Below are 27,953 nucleotides of genomic sequence, written 5' to 3'. Positions count from 1 at the left end.
ACAACTTCAAAACATGCCAGGTCACTCTACATTAAACTGCAAGCACAGTTTCATTTGATTGCATCATTTGTTGTTTTTTTAACTCACTACGACCTTGTACAGTGACAGTGTTTCATTGCTCCAGAGAAGCCCTGCACTTCATGGGAAGAAGAAGAGATCGATGAGAAGGGCACAATGTATCAGAACAAGGGACAGACCTGAAAATGTGCGATAATTACAGGATAAACATCTTTTAATACAATATATACTACAATCTTGTTTATTTGCTTGAAAATGCTCACAATAAAAACAAGGGCTGTTTGTAAAACATGCATGCCTCCCATATGGGCTGTCAGTTGTAGTGGCAGCCATTGTGTGAATATGTTTTTGTCACTGTGACCTTGACCTTTGACCAAGTGACCTGAAAATCAACAGGGGTCATCTGCCAGTCATCAATGTACCGATTAAGTTTCATGATCCTAGGCCTAATTATTCTTGAGTTATCATCAGGAAACCATTTTACTGTTTCGAGTCACTGTGACCTTGACCTTTGACCTAGTGACCTAAAAATTAATAGGGGTCATTTGCCAGTCATGATCAATGTACCTATGAAGTTTCATGATCCTAGGCGTAAGCATTCTTGACTTATCATCTGGAAACTATTTTACTATTTCGAGTCACTGTGTCCTTGACCTCTGATCTAGTGACCTGAAAATCAATAGGGGTCATCTGCCAGTCATTATCAATGTACCTATGAAGTTTCATAATCCAAGTCTAAGCATTCTTGAGTTATCATCCGGAAACCATTTTACTATTTTGAGTCACTGTGACCTTGACCTTTGACCTAGTGACCTGAAAATCAATAAGGGTCATCTGCGAGTCATGATCAATGTACCTATGAAGTTTCATGATCCTAGGCCTAAGCGTTCTTGAGTTATCATCCTGAAACCATCTGGTGGACGGACCGACATGTGCAAAACAATAAACCCCCCCTTCTTCGAAAGGGAGCATAAAAATGATGCCCTTTCTCTTCTCCGAGGCCCTTTTCTGCTATTTAGTCGCATCTTTTCAGTTTTAAAGACCTTAATTAGCGATAACAGACGGGTATTTTTATTAAACAAAATGTCAGCAAATATATACCATATAATCTCATTTCTTAACAAAACCAAAACTGCAAAACGAATAACTTTAAGTGGAAAACTATCAAAGTTATTCAAATTTAAAGAGGGGGACCCCCCACATTTCATTGTGCCAGATCTTCCAAAACCTTTCAATTTATAAACAGATAAATCATTAGCAACCCCTGTTAAATTTAATATTTGCCATACATCTGTTTTAATAGCTAGAAAGATATTTTAAAAAGCTTTCCAAAACAGTTTGTTAAAATATCCCCACTGGAAGAGAAGTTATGACACATTTTGTCATTGGAATTTCGTCAATTTATTGGAAAATATTGGTTCTTATTACTACATATTTAATGTATTAAATTGCGGAACCGTCGCCTTATTTTATTACAGAGAAATTGTCATAACTTTTGTTCTTAAGAAGATGAAGAGTTCAAAATTGATGGGTTTATGTAATTTTTCATGCTCTTTTCATTTCTTCACTTAGATTTTGCATAGTATGAACTATAATGAAGATAATGACACATAAATATCACAAAAAACATATTTTATTTTCGACTTTTTTTTCTTCAAATAAAGACATCACAAAATACAACAAAACAACACAACATGTCAATAATATAAAAAAAACTTAACATTCAATGTAGTTGTTACATCATGTGTACAATTGCTTTTGCAATCAAAGACACTCAAAAGAGTGAAAGCTCAGAGTGGTTTGATTCGGGTCCTTCTGAATCTTACACACCCACCAACAACGGTTTTTCTTCTACAACTTGAAGAATTGTTGATGAAAGTTTCATTGGTTGTGGTGGAATGAAAGTCTTACACAACAGTTCCGACACACTTTTAAGGCTGGCAACTTTCATTTTTGACTGCAGTTTTTTCTTCTGGTCGAATATGCGCGATATTTTACTTTTCAGCGATTTAACATTAACTGTATCTTTGAGGCTAGAATAAAGCTGTGATAGAATGTTCAAAACATCTTATGAATTTCTACCAATGCTTTCAAGGAACGAGTTTATTTCCAGAACAAGTCCATTTTATAGTGCAAAATCAGGTTTTAATTTGCTAATTTTCTCATTCTGCAGATCACATTGGTTATGTTTTTCTGTTCACAGAATGGTCCGGGGAACTCGGCCATGGTGTAATATCCTCAGCTCATCCTGAAAAGAACAATTAAATTGTGCTAAAATAAATCTAGTTTGAGTTTTTCAATGTTTAATATGTCATGTGAATATAAAATTCTTTGATTTGTTAAAAATAAATCCTTCAATGTAAACCATAATGTGTCGAAATCCTAAACAACAAATTATCAGTTACTAATACATTGTACATAGTTATAGCTTCCATAACTTTAAATGTGGCTTTTTATGATTTTTGACTGGCGCGACTTACTACCGCTCAACAAAAAGTCACAACTTAATTACAAGACATTAAGACAATATTAAGACATTGCCATTGACTGTATTGATCTACACTATTCATTCTTTAACATCAAATCCACTACAAATTATCATAAATGCTCTATAAAAACGCTAAAGCAAATACTTCAAGATAGATAAATGTTGGCATCAGTAACTAAACAAGTACAATAAAAAACATCTGGATAATACTTGCATCCGAAAAATAGTCTTCCATACGTAAAAACAAAGGACTTACATTGCAGCAATATGTTTACATCAATAATGCATTTACAGTATGCTAGATAATTTAAACAAATGTGTTGCACGGTTATTTTGTCAAAATTACCTGCTAAAAGATTTTTTTTATTCGAAAAAGCAGAAGTATCGTTTTCTAAACCAGCCGCGATTAGAGGAAAACAAATTAACGTTAACCTTGCGACAGAGCCGAGGATATGCCGAAGACCACGAATCGGTATTGTAAAAAACTTTGGGAGCAGTTCGGAGACATGTAGGACCCAGACAATTTATGGGTTAAGGGTGGGTAGGTTTCTTCAGAAAGCGCAAAAAAGCGCTAACACTTATACACAAGAGAACTTAATCACCTTATAACATTAAGATGGCAATTAAGTAAGCTACCTGTGTTTTTTTGTGCAAGGCTTCAATGTTTCTGCAAACGAAGCTTGAAAATTGCCATTTTTGGTCTGGTAAACCCACCCAAACCTCATATACTGCAAATTAACTTTTTTGACCAATGAAAAGCTTGGAATTTGCCCTTTCCAATGACGTACTGAATATTATTGTAGGTTAGGTGGTTGCTGAATAATATGTTTCTGTTACATATGACTATATTGTACAAATCAAACATCAAACACAAATATTTTGCATACTAATACCTTAAAGATAACAACATTTATTAAAATATTGACATTTTATCAGTCAAACAAAGCTATTAAATTATGTTTTGTGTTTAATGGTATGGTGAAAAACGTTACTACGTATAGAAAAAAGGTATGCGTACAATGGTGGTAGATTGCGCAATCGACGTTTCACTGTTATAGCTACCTTAATACAGATGATGAAATCCAGTCCGTTTTCCTTCTGTATGTGTTTTTATTGCAGAAAAAAGTTTGTTTAATACCCATCCAAAATAAATACTTACTTTTGAAAGAATGCCGGAGAGCAAATATCAATCAAATCGTTTTCCTCGAAAAGTTTGGGTTTAACGTTTCCCCTATCTCGACATTGGAGGCCAACTCCACTAAGAGATGTTTAGTTTCGTGTTAATATTTCAGTTTTCAATTCATGACCTTTAGTCTTTACATTGACAATTAATAAAACATTAAAAAAGTTGTAACTCTATGTAGATGGTACTAATTTGATATCGGCTTTATATGGTTTATTAATTTGTCGAATCTACGCCTTCTATGTGAAAGCTACGAGCAAAGTTCAAATAGCTGTCATATTTGTTTGAAAGGCTAGTCATTTTCTACATAAGTACACTGACAGTAATGCAAATGAGCTTTCGGCCACCAGATGATAGACTGAGTTTAACATTTGACAATAAAAATGCTTCAGATATTGTTGGAAGAATGTATCCATCCGTCGAATCGCTTGTAAATTCAGATTCATTTGAAGATTTTGAGACCATCGACAGTCATGACAGTGACACAAATTCTGTTCCTGAATCTTTAACAAGTCTTGGAACTCCGCCAAGATCAAGGACATTTCTTTACCCGAGAAAAGAGTTTGTTGATCATCTTCAACCTGAAGAAGTAAGATGGTTTTACAAAAAAGATGGAGATAAAAAGTGGTCACCATTTATTGGGTATGATTCATTAAGAATTGAATGTCGGTATAGAGTTCATCAGCAAAATGGGTTTGAGGGACTTTCTGAAGCTGAGACAGCTGATCTTGACCTGATTCTTGTACGTGGTGGCCTCTATGAAGTTGATGTTACTAATGCAACTTGTCAGCCGGTATATTGGTCTGGTAAGTTAATAATCCAATACTTAATAGTTACACATATACAATGTTACACCAAATAATAAGATTTAAAATGTCAGTTCTGAGCTATATTTGTACGCAACAGAACCTTCTGACACGTCTTCTAATCTCTATGGACAGAATCTAAACTATGCATTTTCTGAAAGTTAGATAATGCAAAAATGTACTGTATGATGTAGTTCATGATTACTTTGAGCATATGAAAACAATTGTACATCTCGAAATTCTTTCTGGCATTATGCCATATTTTTTTATGTTCATAATTAGTACAGTACATTTCTTGAATATAGTCAGGACTAACTGCTGGGAGTTGCAACTCAGTCTCTTAAAGACTTTTTTTTTGTTAACTTGATGCCTGGAATCTAATAATGTGAGCCACATCAAATGTTTTCTGGCAGAAATAAACACAAAAAAATTAATTGGCTTATTATCAATTTTAATGCATGTTTAACAGTGCCGTCAAGGCAGAGCTAGGCATTGACTGATTGCTGCAATAACAGTGAAACTGTCAAAAACTTTCTGCAATACTGTCCTTGCTTTGATCTTAAGATCCTTGTCTTAAATATTTTAGGTTGGTGTGAAATATATTGGTTTAGTTATAAGGTTTTGCATCAGGTTAATCTTTTGTGATTTTATAAATATCTCGTGCCAAAGGTAAATTTATGACACATAACTTAAAAATGGCAAAGTTAAAAAAAAGCAAAGTGGACTTCTTTTTCATGTTAAATAAGAGCAAGGCATTCAGTTCTGGGCCAAGGTTACTGGTATCTCTCAGGGCTCGAATTTAACTCTTTTTTCTACTTGCAAAAAATTGCAAGCAGCTTTAATACCAACTCGCAAAATCAAAAACATTCTCGCAAATTTTGATGGAAACATAAAAAACTTTGGGCATTAGTTAAGTACTATTGAAACAAAATAAAGGTACTTAACATTTATACACATTTTATTTCTGCAACCATACAAAGATATCAGTTCCTTGGACCATAACAGCCCACATCAGGTTTTAGTCTTATTTTAAGTTATTTTTCCCACTAATTTACTGTTTTTCGTAGAAGGATTTAAAATCCGTTTTTTCTAACTAGACGGTTAACTTTGCTTTATCTTTTATATTATGTATATTTTGTGTAATTTCCGTCTGTGGGAATAAAGTGACAAGTTATTTTTTGCTTCAATGAACATGTGTGAAAAGTCGACTGTTTCACTTCCTTTGTACCAATACCATCCGCGTATTTGTACAATACATGTACCAGTCTACATACAAGGTGCGCGCTTACGCATAAGGGTACTTGGGCGTTCAGCCGTTCTATAAATTGACCTAAGATTTAGCCATCATGATGTCGAGCAGCATTATACCTACTCATTTCTTTTCACTATTTATTTACTGGCAAAAAATGCTAGTGGCTTAAAACTTAACTCGCAATCGGTATTTTTTACTCGCATTTTGCGAGTGTGCGAGTGTTAATTTCGAGCCCTGTCTCTAACATCGCCCTCATGTCAAAGCCCTATGATAACATAAATTATTGGAAATTAAACTCTAGTAAACCTTAAGTTTTTCAGCAAGGTTTATGAAACGTATGGCGATCCTACTCTTACTCTTACAACATGAACAAAGTATGAGACTAATTCATCTTCAACATGTAGGTGACAAGAGCAGAATTATACGTGGAACATGGTTTTATGATCATACATGGCAGCCAATGGATGAAGGCTATTCTAGTCAGGTAGAAACCCAGTACCTCAGTAGTTTCCTTGGCCACCGTTTGTATGAGGAAACAACATCACTGCACAAAGGCAACAAGCCTGGTAAGACCCTTTGGGTTAGGGATAGCTTTATGATGTAAAAACACTATTGGCATTATCAAACAAAATGCTTTTATTATGCATGTAGAATTAGAAATACCACTGAATATCAATGTTGTATCATGATATTAAAATAATCATATGCAGTATTTCCTATTGGAAACTTTATACATTAAAATGCAGTATTAATAATATTTACATCAAATAATATGTATTCTAGAACATACCTAATGGAATATTTGGTAAATGGATGATTGAATACAAGTACTTGGATAGAAATAGCACATGAAGGCACGTACCATGTACAAAGGTTACCATTCTGCAATTGCTATCTCACCTAGGCACAATGTGATCTCCCTATGTTTGGTGTCAGTGCATTAGTGTGCAGTGTGTGGTGTGCCTCATCAACTTTAAGCTCTTTACCACGCTATAGGATTTTTCCATCAAATCTTGATGAGAGTTGGTCAGAATGTTTATTTGGATATTATCTAGACAGAGTTTGAATATTGGTCACCTGTGTTTAAATACTAGGCATTAGAATAAATCTTAAAAAACCTTATCACAAAGATTATAGAGCAACATTAATAACTCGATCGTGATGAAACTTGGTAAGAATGTTTATCTTGAAAATATTGTATAATTATCTTCACTGTACCTTCAAAGCAAATGTCACACTGAAGGTTCAAAACTAAATTTTGGACTTATGACAGCTTAAATGTGCATATTTTGATGGATTTTGATATACATTTGTCAACTGACACAAATGCAATACATCATTAGACATTAAGTCACATTAATAACTTGCCTCCGAACATCAAGGGGAATGTCACACTTGAAAGCTAACAGATCAAGTTTTGCCATAAAACAACACATTAGCTGTGTTATTCACAATGGTATTTTAAGATATATTACCACACATGACAGCTGTAAGGGAACATCATTTCTTGTGTAGCACCTATCTCCCTACCTCAAAGGTCAAGGTGACTGTCTCATGTGAAGGTCAAATGTCGAACATAGAACCTCTTGAACATTCTAGTTTGCTACAAATTTGCCATTTATTGCAGACATTGCAAAAGACTGCAATAAATTGAAGGCTAGACTGGCCTACGAGGAGAAAAAATATACAGGCCAGTTGAAAATTTCACAGGCCTCAATTATAAGTGTTAGAACTTGGAGGGCAAAAAGGCATGGCATTTTAACTTATGGTTGATTCAAGAAATTGCAAGAAATAACCTGAAAAGCCTGATTTGGGTAAATATATTAAGCATGTTAGTTTCAGTTCTATTTGTGTTTTTAGTGCTGCAGATGTCAACACTTTTGTTTTCAGTCATTTTAAGCATCCGGTTTACAGAATTCTATGTGGAATGGACATCTCCAACTGACGTATTCCTCTTCAAAGACACTGCCTCTTCAAGATTATTTAGAGCAGTAGGAAATAAGCTTGGAGTTAGTAAATGTAAGTTCAGGCATCTGAATCCTTGCTGTGTGTCTTTTGGTCAATCCATCCACGATTTTGAGCACACCTGAGCAGGCATTTCCCAAATTAGGCAATATGTACATGTATTACCCTATGTCTTGTGTCAGCGGTCATGCAGTGTGCTGTGTGTGGTCGACTTTAAGATTGTAACCATTCTAGAAGCAAAATTTTTCATCAATTTAAATGAATCTTGATTTTTAGCTCGGCGTTTTTGGAGAAAATCGAAGTATTGTAATAGCCAGCTCGACGTCCGCGTCGTGCTAAAACCTTAACATTGGCTCTAAGATCAAAGTGCTTCCACGTCCTACAACTTTGACACTTCATATGTAGATGCACCTTGATGAGTTCTACACGCCACACCCATTTTGGGGTCACTAGGTTAAAGGTCAAGGTCACTGTGACCTCTAAAAAAAATAAAATCTGACAAGCTTTCATTTATTCAAAACTGCACCTGTAGCCCAGCGTGGCACCTGTTATGCGGTGCTCTTGTTATGCTTTCTATTATAACTTGAATAAAAGTTAAAAACCATTATCGGAGAATTCAGTTTTGTTTTTTTTAACTTTGTGTCAGTTAAAAATTCACATCTTACGGGTGTAATAGCCCTATATTTTTTATTGCTTTCTATATTTGTGATCCATTGTATTTCTAAGAATGTTTTAATTTAAACAATAATGCAATTCAGAACTAAATATAACCAGTAATGACTGACCTTATTGGCAAAGAGTTGCATTCCACATTTTAATCACTTTTGTCAAAACACTACGGTCTACACTAATTCCATTTTTGTCTGGATTTTATTTTTATTTAGTATACAGTACAATGACTGTTTCAATAATTAAATCCTAAAGACCATAACCATAAAAAACTACAGCATGTTTGATTTGACATTAAGAAAGACGAAAAGTCGATTCAAAATTATGAGTCATATAATTTTGTTAAAATGAACACATACCTTATACCATAATTAAAAGATATTAAGGAACTCTGTGCTACAAAACGTTTGATGCAAAAATCAATACACCCATATGCTTTCCATAAATATGAAGTGCATAATAATTTTTACGCTTTTTTGAGGGGATTAAGTATCAACACAAACTAAATCAGCACTATTGATTTGAAGCTAGTATTTGGTAATGTTGGGTTGTCATTAGAATTCGGAAGTGTGTTTTGGCTCACAATTTTAATGATTCTCATTTAAAGCCACTATCAGGCTCACCAATACTACATAGGTACTGTATTATGCTATATAAAAAAATTCAACAGCAAACAGTACCATACAGCGGTTATTTACAATAGGAAGACCCTAAAAACAAGTAACATTGGTGTAAAAACGTTAAAAAAAAACAAACATTTGGCAACATTCAAGTATCTAAATATCGTTCCACGATGTCACTTCTTTTCGTTTTGTGGATGATATCTAGTCAGGATCGGATTCATTTGGGTTGTGTTCATTTGCATAATTTATACAAGCTTTCCCAGAAATCTGTTGCCGAAGCTATCCGACGATGACCGAATCCAATCTCACGTTCGCCTGTAAATGTTCGGATATTACGCAGGAAATAAACATGGAATTATTTGTGACTCAAACAAATAAAAATGAGCATTTTGTATCTCGTTAAATCAATGTTACCAGACAACATCTAATGTTGAAATTCTGCATTTTGCTTAAAGGAACAATGATTTTTGTATGGGTACGCTTTATTTTACGAAATATTCGATTTTTTTAGTGATCGTTACTTTAAGAATTAAACAAAATATTTACAGTTGTGCGTAATGATTTCAATGATAATTTGTTCAACCGCTGTACGTGTTGACAAATTGATTTAACAATATTAAGCATGAAATGCACAATTTCTTCAAGCATTATACCCACGTTACCATCATAGGTTTCTCTATTATCTTGCCACCGTAAGGATGGACTAGTTTGGTAGGTTTAACAAACCCAACAAACTGCCATTAACCACTGAAATTAATGATTGATAGTGATGCTCGTTGTGTCATTGTCAACCTGAAATGTATTGAAGTCACCCATGGATGACTAGAAGCAAATTCTTGTCACCCTAGGGTGACTTCAAGCCCCAAGGTGACATGAAGCTGATTCTAGTCACCCGGTCGGCTTGAAGTCACCCTAGGATACGCCCATTGGTACATAGTCGACCTGAAATGGCTTGAAGTCACCCAGGGGTGACTAGAAGCCGATTCATGTCACTCTGGGGTGTGGGCCATTGTGGGCCATTTCAGGTCAACAAAGACCCAATGAGCGATTGTGAAATGTAGTATATCACATAGAACTGATTCAATGCCGTTTCCATCTTCAGTGCATTGGGCCATAAAAGTGCCTTGTATTATTCTTTTAAAACATGGGTGCCAGGTGTTGGGACAGTTTTTATTAGAAGTCTGAAACCTTGTGAAAAAACCTTGCTCAGAACAGTTTTAAGGTCTTTAGGGTGGCGGATGAGCGCCTTTTGACCTATGGTATCCTCTTGTTCTTTCATAACTTTACAAATGATGATGAAATTAACTTTTAAGGTGGATCTTTATTCAAGAGAAATATAGTGGACAAGATCTTTAATTTACACCTCATAATTTTGCAATTATTGCCTATTTTTAAATACTTGAAAAATAGGGGAAGAGACTAATTTGTTTGGTTTGAAAAAGCGTACATATATATAATTATATGTAGGTATTTTTTTTTTTAATTTATAAATATCATTATTCTGCCTACCCAAGTCTACGATTTTTACCTTAGCAAATATAATTTAAAGAATATTTTTATTGTCAATTTTATAGTATTAGCCTGCAAGAGAAACAATAACTAAATTTCCTAATTTTAGTCATAACAACATGATTTTTCTTAATCCAATATACAAATGTAAAGCCCCAGCCCCATTTCCAAAATGATAAAAAAAAATACATGTAAAGCTGTCTTTGGATAAATTGTGCTTGACATGAATGTAAGCAAATGTATAAGTAATGTGTTTTTATTTCAGCTGGTTCCCGCCTTCACCGTGGTTACTGCCTGGATGCCATAATGGATGATAAACCTACAGATATAACCCACCTTGTGTTTGTGGTGCATGGTATAGGACAAAAAATGGATACTGGTCACATTGTTCGTTGTTGTCATGAGTATGTCTTTTTTCTCTGTCATCTTTTGGTCTATTAATATAGATTTTCGATGCATTAAACAACATGACACTCAGGCCAAATCAGACCAAAGAGACCAATCTTGTAGGCCATAACGATTGCTGTACGATTGCTGGTCCATCTGTACGTCTTGAAGCTTGCCTTAAAATGTCCTTAATAACTGTGTAGATCTTAAAAAACTCACGATTTAATGGCCTCAATGTGTCGATGATGCTAGCCTATAGAAAGGAATTTTGTCTGCAATGAATTTAAAAGGAATTATGGCCCTTTGAGTGGTATTATGTCCCCAGTAGTGTAGCATAAAGCAGTCAAATTGTAGTGCCTCTGCCAGGCATTCTGTTTCGTGAGTTGTTTTCTAAACTCTTTCATATATCTACCTGATTTTTGATTTGTCAGTCTACATGTACCTGCATGACTTAGAGATCAAGTTGGAGCTTTGTTCGTGTCCTTTCATGTTTGGCAAAGTTTAAAGTTATGAGCATTGGACTACAAAATTTTCTCTAGAATAACAGTTTTCTGGATTTTTTTTCCTAAAAGACTTTCAGATATTCACCTGATATTTGTTGTGTGAGTCTACCTGCATGACTAACAGATCAAGTTGGGGTCATTTCCAGTCAATTGATTTTTTAGCTCGGCTGTTTTCTGAGAAAACCCAAGGTATTGTCATAGCCAGCTTGTCGTGTCGTATCCATGTCGTGCTAAAACCTTAACATTTTGTCAAGGTTTTGAACATTGGCTCTAAAATCAAAGTGCTTCCACCTACAACTTTGAAACTTCATATGTAGCTGCACCTTGATGAGTTCTACACGCCACACCCATATTTGGGTCACAAGGTCAAAGGTCAAGGTCTCTGTGACCTCTAAAAAAATAAAAAACATTCTGACAAGCTTTCATTTCTTCAAAAATAGACCTGCAGTCGAGCGTGGCACCCGTTATGCGGTGCTCTTGTTTTACGAAGTTAAGGGCCATAGACATAACAATTATCTCTAAAATAACACTTTTCCGGAATTTTCAAGTGGTATTACTATATAATGTAGCTGCTGAGCATCTTAAAAGTGCAGAAGGGGGCATTGTGTTTCACAAACACAGCTCTTTGGCCACTTTGAGTATATAATGTATAGTCCCATCAGTGTGGGTTTTCTATGTCTTTGAACTACTGTGTGGATCTTGCTAAAAGTTTCCCATTGAATGGACTTGTGAAGATGATACGTATATGAAGTAATTGTTACTGAAACTAGTGTAGGCTAAATTATAGCTTTTTGTCATGTGTCCTCGGTAGAATATATTGTGAATATGTCTGTGTCCAAGCATGTGCTGCCGGGACTTCAGTATCTGTATCAAACTTCTAGTTATGAGCAGTCATGTCCTTGAAAAGTGTGAAACACTAGCACAAATTTAATTCTTTGAGTTTAAACCTGTGAGACTCTTTAAATTCATTAAATTATTTGTCTTTGTCTGAGTGAAGTCTTTTCAAACAATGTGCTGTGAGTATCATGGTCACTTATATTTACTCTTATTAATATTCTATATAGAGCTTCCATTAAACCCTGTTAAAACTTGCTTTCTAAAATGTGAAATCTGTTGAGAAAAAGTACTGTACAATCTTGACATAATTTAAGCCATAAAGTATTACTGCAGACCTATATTTGAGCTGCACTCTGTGAAAAGGGTGTTTAATGAATGTGCCTAAAGTGTTGCACAGGCTAATCAGGGACGACTCTTTCCGTCTAAACTGTTTTTTCATCAAGAAGTGTCTATCTTAACCTGAAAAATACAATAAAAGCGGACAGTGTCGTCCCTGTGGACTGCAGACACTTTACGCACATGCATTAAACCCCCTTTTCAAAGAGCAAGGCTCATTTGTAGTGACAGGGAGGTAGAGTTTATATGAGACATGTTCTGACAAAACTGGGCATAATGCATGTGCATAAAGTGTCATCCCAGATTAGCCTGTGCAGTCCGCACAGGCTAATCAGGGACAACACTTTCCGCTTTTATGATATTTTCTGTTTAAAGAAAGCCTCTGAGCAAAAATCTAGTTTAGACGGAAAGTGTCGTCCCTGATTCGCTTGTGGGGACTGCACAGGCTAATCTGGGACGATACTGCGCGCATGCATTAAGCCCAGTTTTCTCATATCATGTTTATCCAGGATCCGAGACAGAACAGAGGAGGTCAAGTCCAAGTTGTTTCCACATTTTGAACACAATGAAAACCAGCGTGCTGAATTTCTTCCAGTAGAGTGGCGATCATCATTGAAGCTTGATGGAGGTAGTGTATCTTAAGCTGGAATGTTGCCAGATTTAATAAATTAATATTGTTATAGTATGCTTTAAGATATTTTGTGATGTTTAACCTCTATGAAGCATTAAAAAAGCTATGTCATGCTTTACAGATTGCAAATCTATCATTTAAAATTGTGAAAACATCTGTTGTTGAGCTTGACTTTTCCCCAAATAGTCCAAGCTATTCTATCCACCTAATTGATGGTATCCTTGTCAGATTCATCTTACTTCTTAGGTCAAGGTAAATGTGCAACATCTCCAGATCACTGTTCCTACTACAGCTATTCAACTGAAACTTCACACATATTCAAGGTTATTGTGTTAGGTAACTCACCAAGTTCCATGACTCTGACCTGAATTTAGCAGGATAATGCTCCATTCTAATCAACACTTCTGCTTAAATTTTGTGTGCAACTACTTCATATCTCTATATCTGCTACAGATATTGATATAAAACTTTATAGATGCATTCAGGGTAATAATGGACATGAACTGACAAAGAACTCTAACTGAGACCAGTTTTTGTGTAGGACTATGCCCCCTATTATACTTAAAAAAGTTTTGTTAAAGCCACATAAATACTCAAAATCAACAAAAACACTACAGCTCACGCATAACCAACAAAGTCCATTGCTACTCCGCAGACAGATTATTGTGTTTTTAAAGTTCCTTCGCATCTGCAGTGAGTATTTACTCAGCATATTGCTGAGGCACTCTGCGATAATTTGCAAAGTGACGCCGCGTCTGTTTCTTCCTTGGCACCGATCCCCAAATCACACTGCGTCTTAACACACGGCAATTAGCTGAGAAGAAATATTTCAAAATATTGATTGTATATATTTTTTATTATTTTTTTGGAGACATTATGATTTATTAATCTCGTATTACATTCATATTTATTTATTATCCCCCGCCATAGGGGGAGGGATATTGTTTTGGCGTTTTCCGTCCGTCCGGCACATTTGTGTCCAGAGCCATATCTTGGAAGTGCTTTGGCAGATTTCATTGAAACTTGGTATGAGTATATATATATATGGATAAGAGGATGATGAACGCCAAATGGCATTGTACACCATCGAATAATAACAGAGTTATGGCCCTTTGTATTTTGAAAAAATGCTTTTTTGTGTGTCCAGAAGTATAATGGCGGGGGATATCAATTCAACGAATTTGCTTGTTACTTATTGTAGATATGGTTTTATAATAATGAAAATAATATATCCTAACAATTATTAATAATATAAAAATGAATATCCAACAGGGAGCATTCCGTATATGACTGCGCGCTCGAAAGGGCCCTTTTGACAAAAAACTGCGCACTTGACAGCGCCCTTTTGACAAAAAAGCCCCCCCCCCCCTGCCCTTTTCAAATCCTAGCTGGAGCACTTAACAAATGTAAAATAATTCTCAAATTAATGAATATTAGAAAGAGATACAGATAATACACTGATATGTTTACTTCTACATAATTGTGTTTCATCAACATTTTGTCAGCTTCTCTGCATACTTATTATAAATTGATAGAAATAAACACATTCAAGCCACATTTCGGATTACAATAAATAATAAGTGCCATTGGTTAAAAGAACAGTGAACATGACCGATCTAAATGGACTTCTTATAAGCATGATAAAAGGGCTATCTTGTATTTCTGCCATCATAACCTGAAACAAGTTTAAAATATCACATGAACATAGCAGTGTAGGTTTGGACATTGTCCACTTGGTATGAACATGGAAAAGCATATGTGTAATCACAAGCAATATAAAAGCGGGAAGTAAACCTTGTTGCAGATACAGTTGAGTCCTTGACACCTCAGAAGATGCGAGGAATAAGAGTAATCCTGAACGCTAGTGCAATGGATGTCATGTATTACACAAGTCCACTTTACAGATCAGAGGTACTCACAAAAACTATTTGATTTAGAACAGCTTTATTCATGACTTGGTTTCTTAAGCCATTTTTTATCAACTGCCAAAGGCAGAGGGATGTAGAATTGGTGATGTCCTTCAGTTAGTCAGTCAGTCTGTCCGTCCATCTGTCACAAAATTTATTTTGGGCGAGGGCTATCAATTCAATAAATTTTCTTGTTTATATCTCTTTTCTTTTGATTATGTTACAACAATAGTATGTATTGTTTTTGTTACAGATTACACATGGCCTGGAACATGAACTCAACCGCTTGTACAACATGTTTTGTGAACGTCATCCATATTTTGAACCAAATGGAGGAAAAGTCTCAATAGTTGCACATTCTTTAGGTAATTTCCTTTTGTTATCACCTGATTGTTATGCGGAGAAGGGTTGTTGCCCATAAAGGTCAGACACAGTCAAATGTCAAATAAGGGCATCATAATGGTTTTCCATAATGTAACTTCCATCATTTATCTGCTATCAACTATAATTCATTTCTTCACTCACTTTGTTATCAAACATATACGGTAATTACTCTAAGTTTTCGGACACTTGAATTTTTTTTTCGTGTCCGAATGTTTAGATACAAAAAATATTCCAAATTCCAATATGGCAAAAAATTTAGAGACAACAATTAAGATGTCCGAAAATTAAAATTTTATTGAGATAATCGCAATAAAACAATGTGCAATAATTATATTGTCATTAACACTTCTTTTTCTGCTTAAAAATAAACAACTTACAACTCCACTGCATTGCTAACTCTTGCCAGAAATGATGTAGAACAAAAAAGGTTCACACAGAAAACATTATGCTTCCTTAATAGGATAACACTGTTTAAAATGCTGTTGAGTAAGTCCATTTCTTTCTACTGGTTTACATGGTTATTAACCCCATTACGCGAATTTTATGGTCCATTGCCCTTAGGCATGAATCTGCAAGGTGTGACCTCATGACCTCAATCCTGTTGTAGAAATCCATGATCGAAGTGTCAAAAGATAATCAAACACTGGGCCGTCTGTAGAATAGTGGGGTAAAATAAACTGTCCAAAAATTAAGAGACATTAATTATAGACGAAAACCCTAATGTCAGAAAATTTAGACTTATGAAAAATAGATATTTTCGCTTAAAAAGAGGGTGTCTGAAAACTTAGAGTGTGCGAAAACTTAGAGTAATTACGATAATGCCTTTTCAGTCAGTTGTTCGACAAAGTGGGCCCCAAAAATGGCTATCTAATTAGCTACTCAGTTAGTTTGATTGGAAGCTGGCTAGTAGTAAATTGTTATCCCCTGCCAGAGGCGGAGGGATATTGTTTTGGCGTTGTCCGACCGGCTGTCCGTCCGTCCGGCACTTTTGTGTCCGGAGCCATATCTTGGAAGTGCTTTGGCGGATTTCATTGAAACTTCGTATGAGTATATATATATGCATAAGAGGATGATGCACGCCAAATGGCATTGTACACCATCTGTTAAAAATAGAGTTATGGCCCTTTGTATCTTGAAAAAATGCTTTTTATTATAGGCACTTTTGTGTCCGGAGCCATATCTTGGAAGTGCTTTGGCGGATTTCATTGAAACTTGGTATGAGTATATATATATGCATAAGAGGATGATGCACGCCAAATGGCATTGTACACCATCTGTTAAAAACAGAGTTATGGCCCTTTGTATCTTCAAAAAAATGCTTTTTACTATAGGCACTTTTGTGTCCGGAGCCATATCTTGGAAGTGCTTTGGCGGATTTCATTGAAACTTGGTATGAGTATTTATATTGATAATAGGACGATGCACGCCAAATGGCATTGTACACCATCTGATAATAACAGAGTTATGGCCCTTTGTATCTTCAAAAAAATGCTTTTTTAGTGTCAAATATAACACTTTTGTGTCCAGAAGTATATAGGTGGGGGATATCAATTCAACGAATTTGCTTGTTAATATTACTTTCCACTGTGTGGGGATGGCATTTCATATGAAACAGCTGAGCCTTTAGCTGCAATGTCAAGGTTGCACTTCCAGGTCAAAGGTTTTATTAAGGCCATAATACCAGCTGTTATTTGTTATTAACAAATACACATAGCCTGGAAAGGCAAAATGTTTCTGTCAGTCCCTCAATAAGTAATCGTACCATTCTGCTTTTCAGTTTCAGCTGTCATATTTAACCAGTTTCCATCAGATTAATCTTTTTGAAAACATTTAGGAGCATAACTTTAAAGCATATAAAAACTTTAAACTTATGGCCTTGAATTATTGTCTTTTTTTGTACTTAAATTTAAATAGGTGAGTAGATCTCAATGATGGATGTGAATTGCTTAAGAACCATACATTTTGCCCCCCTATTTAATTAGTTGTTGTTCATTTGGAATTTTTGTGCTTAAATTTTGACAAGATCATATCTCAAAAACTAAAATGGACAATGTTGTTGGAATGATATCTCAAAAATTAAAAGAGGTCAGGGATTTTTTCCCTCTTAATAAAATATCCGTAAGAGGTACTTTCCCAATTGAACAAGAACTGCAAAATTCCCTTTTGCCGTCTGAAAAATTTCCCCAAAGGAAGAACATTTTGCCAATTTGGTTCTAGGAGTGCATTATCTGTTAGTAAACAAATAAAGTTATCACTGAAACTGAACAGTTCAAGCTAAAATGCATGTTAATGAATATTTGCATGGGTTTGTGCAATTTATACCAAGCAATTCTAAAGACCCGTTATTCCCAATCTGAAGATTTTTTTATGCAAATTTTCCCAATTTCATTTTTTTTTTGGCACTAATTTGTCCCAATCGGTCTGATACTGGTACTTTTCCCAACAAAGCGCTAGAGGTATCAAGTTGCAACTTAAGAGGTATATAGGTATCATATTGGGGATGTGCAGTGAACAACACCCATAAATCCTGCTCAACTATTTTTAGAGTTGTTGCCTTTTGTTAATTTTTATGTCCCCCACCACTATAGTGGGGGACATATTGTTTTTGCCCTGTCTGTTTGTTTGTTTTTCTGTTTGTTTGCGTCAAACGTTAACATTTCCCATACCTTTTTGCAACTTCATATTTGGCATGCATGTGTATCTCATGGAGCTGCACATTTTGAGTGGTGAAAGGTCAAGGTCAATGTGATCCTTCAAGGTCAAAGGTCAAATATATGGGGACATAGTGTTTCTCAAACACATTTTTAACCAGGTTTTCCGAAGGAAAAAACTGGTTATTAGATTGGCGAATGCGGGCGGGCTGGCTGGCGGGCGGGCGGAACAAGCTTGTCCGGGCCATAACTATGTCGTTCATTGTCATATTTTAAAATCATTTGGCACATTTGTTCACCATCATTGGACGGTGTGTCGCGCGAAATAATTACGTCGATATCTCCAAGGTCAAGGTCACACTTTGAGTTCAAAGGTCAAAATTGGCAATAAATGAGCTTGTCTGGGCCATAACTATGTCATTCATTGTGAGATTTTACAATTATTTGGCACATTTGTTCACCATCATGGGACGGTGTGTCGCACGAAAGAATCACGTCAATATCTCCAATGTCAAGGTCACCACAACTTAAAATAGATTTATTTTTAAACAAACTTACAAAGGGGGTTAATTTTGTTTGTTCATTTCAAAAGTTCAGTTTGAGTTGTCTCCCTTAATCAGATTTTTTTTCACAATGAAAACCTGGTTTTGTGACAATTTTGTCCCTTGTGTTGTAAATTGTTCCGAAGCATAGCTCAAAAACTTAAATAGATATCAACTCTTTTACAAACCATGAAAAGTTAAAGTTATCAAGTTGGAACTAAATAGGCGGGTAAATCGTATAAAGGCAATGTGCAATTAACAAGAACCATAACTCTTGCAGCCATATTGCAGCCCTATATTTAGAGTTTTTGCAATTATTAATTATTGAAGTTATACTATGTCTGGAGTATGTCTTGAAAACTAAGAGATATCTAGTTAAAAAGTAAAATGTAGACAGACCTTATTATGAGTATGTGCAGTGCACAACAACCATAACTCAAGCTTCCATATTTTTTTAGTAATTGCCCTTTGTTTGTTTTTAGCTCAACTGAGCATGAAGTGCTCAAGGTGAGCTATTGTGATCACCCCCTATGTCAGGCGGCTGATGTTTGTTGTGTGGTTTGCATCGTACATTTAGAGCTCATAACCACGCTATAGCGGCCAAATGTTTCATCTGATTGTGATCAAACTTGGTCAGAATTTGTATTTTGACAATATTTAGGCTGAATTCACATAAGTCAAAAAATAAGGTAGCCAGGTCATATTTTAGAAAGACCTTGTTTCCCCTTTCTAGAGGCCACATTAATGACCCAATCTTAATTAAACATGTTTTGAATGTTTATATTGTTTAAATCTTGACTGAGTTTGATTTGTGTCACTGTTAAATTTTTGTCATTTAAGCAGACATAAGTAAATAGAGTTAATAAATTGTATTAGCTTACATTCTTGTTAATCAATGGCATGAGAAATATTTTATTTTGAATGCATCCTTGAATATATGATTTTAGTCTTGACAAGTTCTTGATTTGATTGATCCACATACAAAAGTTATGTTCTGTTATGGTTTCAGGTTGTGTTATATCCTATGATATCATAACAGGATGGAACCCAATCACATTGTACGACCAGTTTGTCTCTTCAGTAATTGTGAGTATGGAACAATTGAGCCGTGCTCTGTGACAAGGGGGTTTAATACATGTGCGTAAAGTGGCACAGTCTGCACAGGCTAATCAGGGATGACACTTTTCTCTTTTATTGCATTTTTTATTTCAAGGAAGACTCTTCTTCACGAAAACTCAAGTTTAGGCTGAAAGTGTCGTCCCTGATTAGCGGTGCAGAATACGGACCAGTAGATATGCCAGGAAAAGGCTTGATTAATCACATGTCATCTTGTAAACATGACTAATGTAATACAATAAGCTGTATATGTACTAGCGTAGTATTGAAAATTACTGCAGGAGGATTCTACCATTTGTATTTTGTGAGTAAAACAAGTTACGGTTTGTTTTTTAGATATATTGACATGTCCTCAAGTTGACAATACATTGTGTTTCCCTCTATGGGGTGTGATCCATGGTTGAATGTAGGTTGCATAAACGTCTAAGGTATGTTATCTTTATATAAGTTGTAATTGTGACCTTAGGCTACAGCAAAGCTGACTCAACAATAAAGTATACTTTCTTTGTGTACTCATCTTGTTGTCCAGGAAACAAGCACAGCACAGAGCCGTTGTGCATATTGTATCAAGGAAACATTCTCAGATGGAAACTAGTTGGCAATGTCATGGTTTCTTTTTGAATACTGACATTTTACTTCCAATAGTAAGCACCTACTGCGTGATTCGTATTCTGGATTTGATTTTGACTTGGTGAGCAGAGTACACATGAAAAGTAGTCTTTGTTTAGAACCGTATGCACTCTCTGTGAGAAACATACATGTTAGTGGCATGCCAAGTAAATTAAAAAGTGGTTACTTTGCCTTGAACACATTTCTTATTTAAATAAATGATTGAATTATTGTACTAGACCATTGTTCTAATTCAGAATTTTGTACCACATTTTTTTGACAAATATATACTTTTTATGCTCCCCGAAATAAAATTTTGTTACAGTTTCTCATAATGCCTACACTATTTTACCGATCTCTCACATATTTGGCATGTAGGTACCTTGCATGGACCACTACCTATTGATGAGGTTTGAGGTCACTGGGTTCAAGGTCAAGGTCACCAAGGCTAATAATAATAGATTTTCCGTCACACTATTGTTACAGTTTCTCATAGCGCCTTCAATACTTTACCGATCTCTTTCATATTTGGCATGTAGGTACCTTGCATGGACCTCTACATTTTGATGACGTTTGAGGTCACTGGGGTCAAGGTCACCGAGGCTAATAATAGATTTTCTGTCACACTTTTTAACAGTTTCTCATAGCGCCTTCAATACTTTAAAGATCTCTTTCATATTTGGCATGTAGGTACCTTGTATGGACCTCTACCTTTTGATGACGTTTGAGGTCACTGGGGTCAAGTGTAAGGTCACAGAGGCTAATAATAGATTTTCCGTCACACTTTTGTTACAGTTTCTCATAGCGCCTTCAATACTTTACCGATCTCTTTCATATTTGGCATGTAGGTACCTTGCATGGACCTCTACCTTTTGATGAGGTTTGAGGTCACTGGGTTAAAGGTCAAGGTCACTGAGGCTAATAATAGATTTACGTCACACTTTTTTTACAGTTTCTCATAGGGCCTTCAATACTTTACCGATGTCTTTCATATTTGGCATGTAGGTACCTTGCATAGACCTCTACCTTTTGATGAGGTTTGAGGTCACTGGGGTCAAGGTGAATTTCACAGATGCTAATAATAGATTTTTTTAGGTGGTTATTAACACATAGATTGACATAGCGCATCATTGGGGAGCATCCATCAGGTTCACTGATATTCTTGTGTTATTGGGAAAACAGCCAAATAACAGTTAAAAAAAACAAGCATAAAAAATGGAGAAAATTTGTATGATAATGGTGATGGTTATTTTGACGCTGACAATGATGAAGTTGAGGAAATGAGAAAGAGGATTTTGACTTGTGTTAATATTTCTAGGAGGAAGAAAGGGAGCAGTCAGGAGGTTCTAATGAGGTCAACAAGGAACTAGACATTGCTGAAAACAGGTAGAGCTTTCTATGGGTCTTGAGAGGATCATAAAAGAAAACACGGATTTGCAAGTGCATGATTAGGCAACTAGGTCATTATCACCAAGGTGAGGGGATACTGTCAAGGGCACCCACTGTACAAATGGCAGATTTACAGATTTTTCTAAGTCTATCAATCATGTCATGAATACAGATTTAAGTCAAAATATACGAAAAGGAGCATTGTGTGCATAAACATAGGGGTATATTGTTTAATCAAGTATTCAGATCCTCTTTTACTGTCTGGTTCCTGACCAGTATTCGGATATATAGGGATACCGTTACCATCTGAACTTATCTTGACTTGTTTTGCATTTTTGCTATTTAATTGAGCCGTGCCTTGTTGAAAGAGAGTTTAATGTATGTGTGTAAAGTGTCGTCCTAGATTAGCCTGTGAAGTCCGCACAAGCTAATCAGGGACGACACTTTCTGCTTTTATGATATTTTCTGTTTAATGAAAGTCTCTTCTTAGCAAAAATCCAGTTTAGGTGAAAGTGTCATCTCTAATTAGCCTGTGCAGACTGCACAGGCTAATCTTGGACAACACTTTACGCACTTGCATTAAACACATAGCATGGCCTTAATAGATGTTTTCTTCAGGGTAACAGAGATAGAGCGCCTTTTGAAAGAAGTACATGAGAAGCGGGCAAAGCCATTGCGGTTCAAAGTATGTACCTGTGTAATTGATAATACTGAACAAATACAATGAGTTGTTATGGTCTTACTATACCAGCTATACAAAACAAAACTGAATGTTTACATGAAATTATAGACATAAAAAACTTAGCGAACTGGATCCAGAAAGGGCCAGCTTTACAGAGTTTTGTGCAGATTGTTTTGACAATGTAAAGATGTTTAATTTGTTATAATATGTTTAGTTCATACTGATTCATCACAAAATCAAAATATTTTGGCAGTGGGACATCATTGACTGGTAAATGCAAATAGGTGGCCAAACATGCATAGGCTTATCTTGGACGACACTTTACACACATGCATTTAACTCCCTTTCCATAGTAGGGAACGACTGATTTGTAGAATACTACTTGAAAAATCATCTGCTCTGTATTCTCAAAGAGGTTGCATAGTTTTTACTTTACAACATATAGTGGTCCTCTAGAAAGACTACTACAACCTATAGTGGTCCTCTATATAGACTGCTAAAATTATTCCCTGTGTTGAAAACTGGCAACAAATTAAGATTTACATATGGGTAGTTTAAATTGCGGATAACATGGTTCATATTTTCTTAACTAGCAAAATTACTTAAAAATAAATTTCATGAAACAATCTCAAGTAGGCCTCTCCTAAGATTGTTTTACTTTGGTCAATTCGGAATTTAACTAAGCCCCTGTGACCTTGTGGATGAGCAATCCAGCGTGGTTATAGGTAATAGTATAAGGCCCTTGGGCTCTCTTGGTTGATCGTGATTGCTGTATAGTGTCACATCTGGTCGCAACATATACATACAAATACCTCTTTGATTGCTCATAGATGTATATTGGGCGTCAGTTGTCTCAAGTCATTAATTGATTCATGATAATTAATTTCTGAACCAATAAGAGTTTAAAGCAAATATTCTTATGAATCTCTGTGTGTGTTTGTAATTAAACTCATTAAAATCAGTTTTGGTACATACATTATTTTATTCTATTTTTAATGTCATTCTAAAGTAAATTGTGTAAAGTAAACTAACATTTTGGCTTTCATCTTATGTTTACGGTTTTTTTACATGACCAAGGTTAAACAACACTTTGCTTTAATTTCAGGCTACAAATAATTAAATGTTGCTAAAATATCTAAACTATTGATTATAGATAAAACTTATGAAAAATTAGCTGGATATTACCCTCCCACAGTGCACTAAGTTTTATTGGTCATAATTGCTTTGACTCCTGTAATAAGTTTATAGCGTGATGAGCTTGTGTGATCGCCTTTTGTTGGCCATGCATCGTCCACTGTCAATATTTGCCTTGTTAACACTCTAGAGGCCACATTTATTGCTCAATCTTGATGAGACTTGGTCAAAAGATTTGTTTTAATAATATCTTCATCATCATGTGAGATCAAAAACTAGGCACTAGGTCAATTGAAGAAACAGCTTTTAACATTAGAAGTCTCATTTATTGTTTAACCTCCATGAAACTATATTAGAACATTAGAATTTCAGCTGAATTCTAAAATGGTAATAGTCGGTTGAAAAACATGGCCACCAGGGGGCAAGCAGTTTCCTTATCAGGTTGAACTGTTTTTACATTCTTCAAGTCACACTTATAGTTTCATGAAGCATTTTAGGAACCTTTGTTCTCATCGGCTTAGTTTGAAAATAGTTCCTGTTGGTTTAAAAACATGACAGCCTGCAAGCGGTGCATTTATCCATATATGGCTACATGGAAACCTCTTTAACACTCTTATTTATCTTCATGAAAGTAATTCAGAACATTCATCCCAATTAAATCTTGGCAGAGTTTGAAGGTCAAATAAATGAAAAAGCTTGTTGAAATAAAGAAGTCACATTTCCAGTCAAATGTTCATGAAATTTTATCGGAACATTTGTTTTAATGATATGTTAGCCAAGTTTAAAAATAAAGATGTGCCTAGAAATTTCATATTGATGTTTCATAAAATTCTTCATTATTCTGAATGCCACATTCTCTGAATAGCCTAGTTCCTTTTGGTCGCAGGTGAGTGCTGTATGGCCCTCTTGTTTGAAATTTCAATTCAAATTTTTGTGCCTTAAAGCATAATTTAATAATAAAATCATTAATGAAACGTAATCAAATACATTGTTGTAGGTTAAATGTAGCTTTTTTATTTTTTATTTAATTATCAAATGCCAGTACTTAATAAATGAGCACTATAAGTTATACTCAGTATCTCCCTCAGAAAAATAAACAGAAAATGAACAGATTCTTGATCAACTATTAACCTGATAAAAGTAATTGTATTATTTGAAGGTCAAAATCTGAACTCTGCTTGTATATATGTCTACATATGACATGTTGTTTCTGTCTGCAGGTTGAGAACTTGTTCTGCCTTGGCTCACCCCTGGGGGTGTTTCTAGCTCTGCGTGGGGTACGGCCCCTGGGGAAGGGAACCCTAGACCACATCATTACCAAGCAGGCCTGCAAGCGCCTCTTCAACATCTACCACCCTGCAGACCCGGTGGTATGTAATTTTCAAGACTTGGTTGATATGTTCATATGTTAAATGTAGCTGTCAAGACTTGTTTAGTATGCTCACATACATGAAGCTTATGTATGGGGTGAAGACTGGGTTAGTGTTCACATGTCATGTGTAGGTGTCAAGACTTGATTAGCATGTTCACATGTCCGGGAACTGGGCAGTTTGTCAGTCAATGATGTAATGCAAAAAGCAATTACTTATTTTTCTAAATAATGCATATTTATAGGGTAGAAATTGTAGGTTTTGTTTTATAACGACGGCATATATTCTTGAGTTTTAGTCAAGTGTAAATAGGTTTATGTGGGGTGAAATTGCACAATTACTATAAACTTTTTCTAGTAAAAAAACTAAAGGTGCTGAGAGGTTTTATATTTGGTACACTACAGAAAATGTTTATACTTTGACCTTATGGTATAAAAAGTCATACCTTGGGGAGCAAGGGAGCAATTATATTTTTTAAATCAAAGTCTCAGATGAGCTTCGCTTGTTTCTGAGATGCACAGATGAAATTGCCAAATAACTGTTGTATTTTGCTTAAAATATATGTAATGTTTAATTTTCATTTCTTGAGCATTTTACTTTCACTCTGATTCATAATTGTTGCATTTGTTTATTTAATATATTGTGTTGTGTTGATATTAACCAATTGATATATTGTGTGTAAATTAAATGATTTCCAGGCATACAGACTTGAGCCTCTGATTCTGAAACATTACTCGACTATTAGTCCTCTAGTCATTCACAAATGTGACAGTCCAAACAAAGTTCCATACACAAAGATCCCTTCAACAGCCTTCGCAGCATTCCAGGTGAGTCATGCTACGATTATTATTATTGAGCTCATCTGAGCATAAAGTGTGTGGTCTGTTGTAAACATTTGGTTGGTTACCATTGAAGAGGCCACTATTTTTAGCTCATCTATTTTTTGAAAAAAAATTATGAGCTATTGTCATCACCTTGGCGTCGGCGTTGGCGTTGGCGTCCGGTTAAGTTTTGCGTTTAGGTCCACTTTTCTCAGAAAGTATCAATGCTATTGCATTCAAACTTGGTACACTTACTTACTATCATGAGGGGACTGGGCAGGCAAAGTTAGATAACTCTGGCATGCAATTTGACAGAATTATGTGCCCTTTTTATACTTATAAAATTGAAAATTTTGGTTAAGTTTTGCGTTTAGGTCCACTTTTCTCAGAAAGTATCAATGCTATTGCATTCAAACTTGGTACACTTACTTACTATCATGAGGGGACTGGGCAGGCAAAGTTAGATAACTCTGGCGTGCATTTTGACAGAATTATGTGCCCTTTTTAACCAGGTTTTCCGAAGGAAAAAACTGGTTATTAGATTGGCGAATGCGGGCGGGCTGGCTGGCTGGCTGGCTGGCGGGCTGGCGGAATAAGCTTGTCCGGGCCATAACTATGTCGTTCATTGTCAGATTTTAAAATCATTTGGCACATTTGTTCACCATCATTGGACGGTGTGTCGCGCGAAATAATTACGTCGATATCTCCAAGGTCAAGGTCACACTTTGAGTTCAAAGGTCAAAAATGGCCATAAATGAGCTTGTCCGAGCCATAACTATGTCGTTCATCGTCAGATTTTAAAATCATTTGGCACATTTGTTCACCATCATTGGACGGTGTGTCGCGCGAAATAATTACGTCGATATCTCCAAGGTCAAGGTCACACTTTGAGTTCAAAGGTCAAAAATGGCCATAAATGAGCTTGTCCTGGCCATAACTATGTCATTCATTGTGAGATTTTAAAATCATTTGGCACATTTGTTCACCATCATGGGACGGTGTGTCCCACGAAAGAATCACGTCAATATCTCCAATGTCAAGGTCGCCACGACTAAAAATAGATTTAAAAAAAAAAAAAACTTACAAAGGGGGTTAATTTTTTTTGGTCATTTCAAAAGTTCAGTTTGAGTTTTCTCCCGTTATCAGATTTTTTTTTGGTCATTTCAAAAGTTCAGTTTGAGTTTTCTCCCTTTATCAGATTTTTTTTTCACAATGAAAACCTGGTTTTGTGACAATTTTGTCCCTTGTTATACATATAAAATTGAAAATTTTGGTTAAGTTTTGTGTTTAGGTTCATTTTATTCCGTAAGTATCAAAGCTATTGCTTTCATACTTGCAACACTTACTACCTAATATAAGCAGACTGTGCAGGCAAAGTAATGTAACTCTGACTGGCATTTTGACAGAATTATGTGCCCTTTTTATACTTAGAGAATTGAAAATTTGGTTAAGTTTTGTGTTTAGGTCCACTTTATTCCTACAGTATCCAAGCTATTGCTTTCATACTTGCAACACTTACTAACTATCATAAGGGGAATGTGCAGGCAAAGTTATGTAACTCTGACTGGCATTTTGACAGAATTATGACCCCTTTATACTTAGAAAATTTGGTTTTGTGTTTTGGTCCACTTTACCCCTAAAGTATCATAGATATTGCTTTCATACTTGGAACACTCGCAAATTATCAGAAGGGTACAGTAAAAGGAAAAGTTGCATAACTCTGGTTGTCATTTTTACGGAATTATGGCCCTTTTTTGACTTAGTAACTTTGAATATATGGTTAAATTTTGTGTTTCGATCCACATTACTTCTTAACTATTAAGGCTATTGCTTTCAAACTTCAAATACTTTCATGCTATCATGAGGTTCCTGTACCTGGCAAGTTGAATTTTACCTTGACCTTTGAATGACCTTGACTCTCAAGGTCAAATTATTAAATATTGCTAAAATTGCCATAACTTCTTTATTTATGATTAGATTTGATTGATACTTTGACAAAACTACTCTTACCTGACATACCACAATAGACTCCACCCAAAAGATCCCCCGTGCCCTCCCCCCCCCTGAATCCCCCCCCCCCGTATTTTTTTTTTTTTTTTTTTTTTTTAAGATCATCTCACAAATGACCACCACACCCTCAC

General features: G+C 35.5%; 1 protein-coding gene and 1 long non-coding RNA gene across 2 annotated transcripts in view; one reads left to right on the top strand and one right to left on the bottom strand.

The window, feature by feature from the left end:
* Positions 1 to 1,633: 1,633 nt before the first annotated feature.
* On the bottom strand, positions 1,634 to 3,942 carry LOC127870831 (uncharacterized). The gene is made up of 2 exons (XR_008044944.1): positions 3,666 to 3,942; positions 1,634 to 2,266 (listed from the first exon to the last, which is right to left on the bottom strand). It is a non-coding gene; the product is annotated as an uncharacterized LOC127870831 (long non-coding RNA).
* Positions 3,916 to 27,953, top strand: part of LOC127870829 (phospholipase DDHD1-like) — a 33,925-nt gene continuing 9,887 nt past the window's right edge. The window contains exons 1-12 of the mRNA XM_052413362.1: positions 3,916 to 4,495; positions 6,152 to 6,313; positions 7,638 to 7,766; positions 10,779 to 10,917; positions 13,086 to 13,204; positions 15,012 to 15,118; positions 15,368 to 15,479; positions 19,701 to 19,777; positions 21,735 to 21,802; positions 22,424 to 22,490; positions 24,842 to 24,991; positions 25,690 to 25,818. Coding sequence (XP_052269322.1) covers positions 4,015 to 4,495; positions 6,152 to 6,313; positions 7,638 to 7,766; positions 10,779 to 10,917; positions 13,086 to 13,204; positions 15,012 to 15,118; positions 15,368 to 15,479; positions 19,701 to 19,777; positions 21,735 to 21,802; positions 22,424 to 22,490; positions 24,842 to 24,991; positions 25,690 to 25,818 — 1,740 coding nt within the window. The 5' untranslated portion in view covers positions 3,916 to 4,014. The remainder of the gene's footprint in view (positions 4,496 to 6,151; positions 6,314 to 7,637; positions 7,767 to 10,778; positions 10,918 to 13,085; positions 13,205 to 15,011; positions 15,119 to 15,367; positions 15,480 to 19,700; positions 19,778 to 21,734; positions 21,803 to 22,423; positions 22,491 to 24,841; positions 24,992 to 25,689; positions 25,819 to 27,953) is intronic.

The sequence above is a fragment of the Dreissena polymorpha genome, chromosome 3 (assembly GCF_020536995.1).
Source record: "Dreissena polymorpha isolate Duluth1 chromosome 3, UMN_Dpol_1.0, whole genome shotgun sequence".
In the NCBI taxonomy this organism is placed as follows: Eukaryota; Metazoa; Mollusca; class Bivalvia; order Myida; family Dreissenidae; genus Dreissena; species Dreissena polymorpha.
The sequence above is the reverse complement of the archived record's forward strand: the minus strand, read 5'-3'. Positions and strand labels throughout refer to the sequence as shown.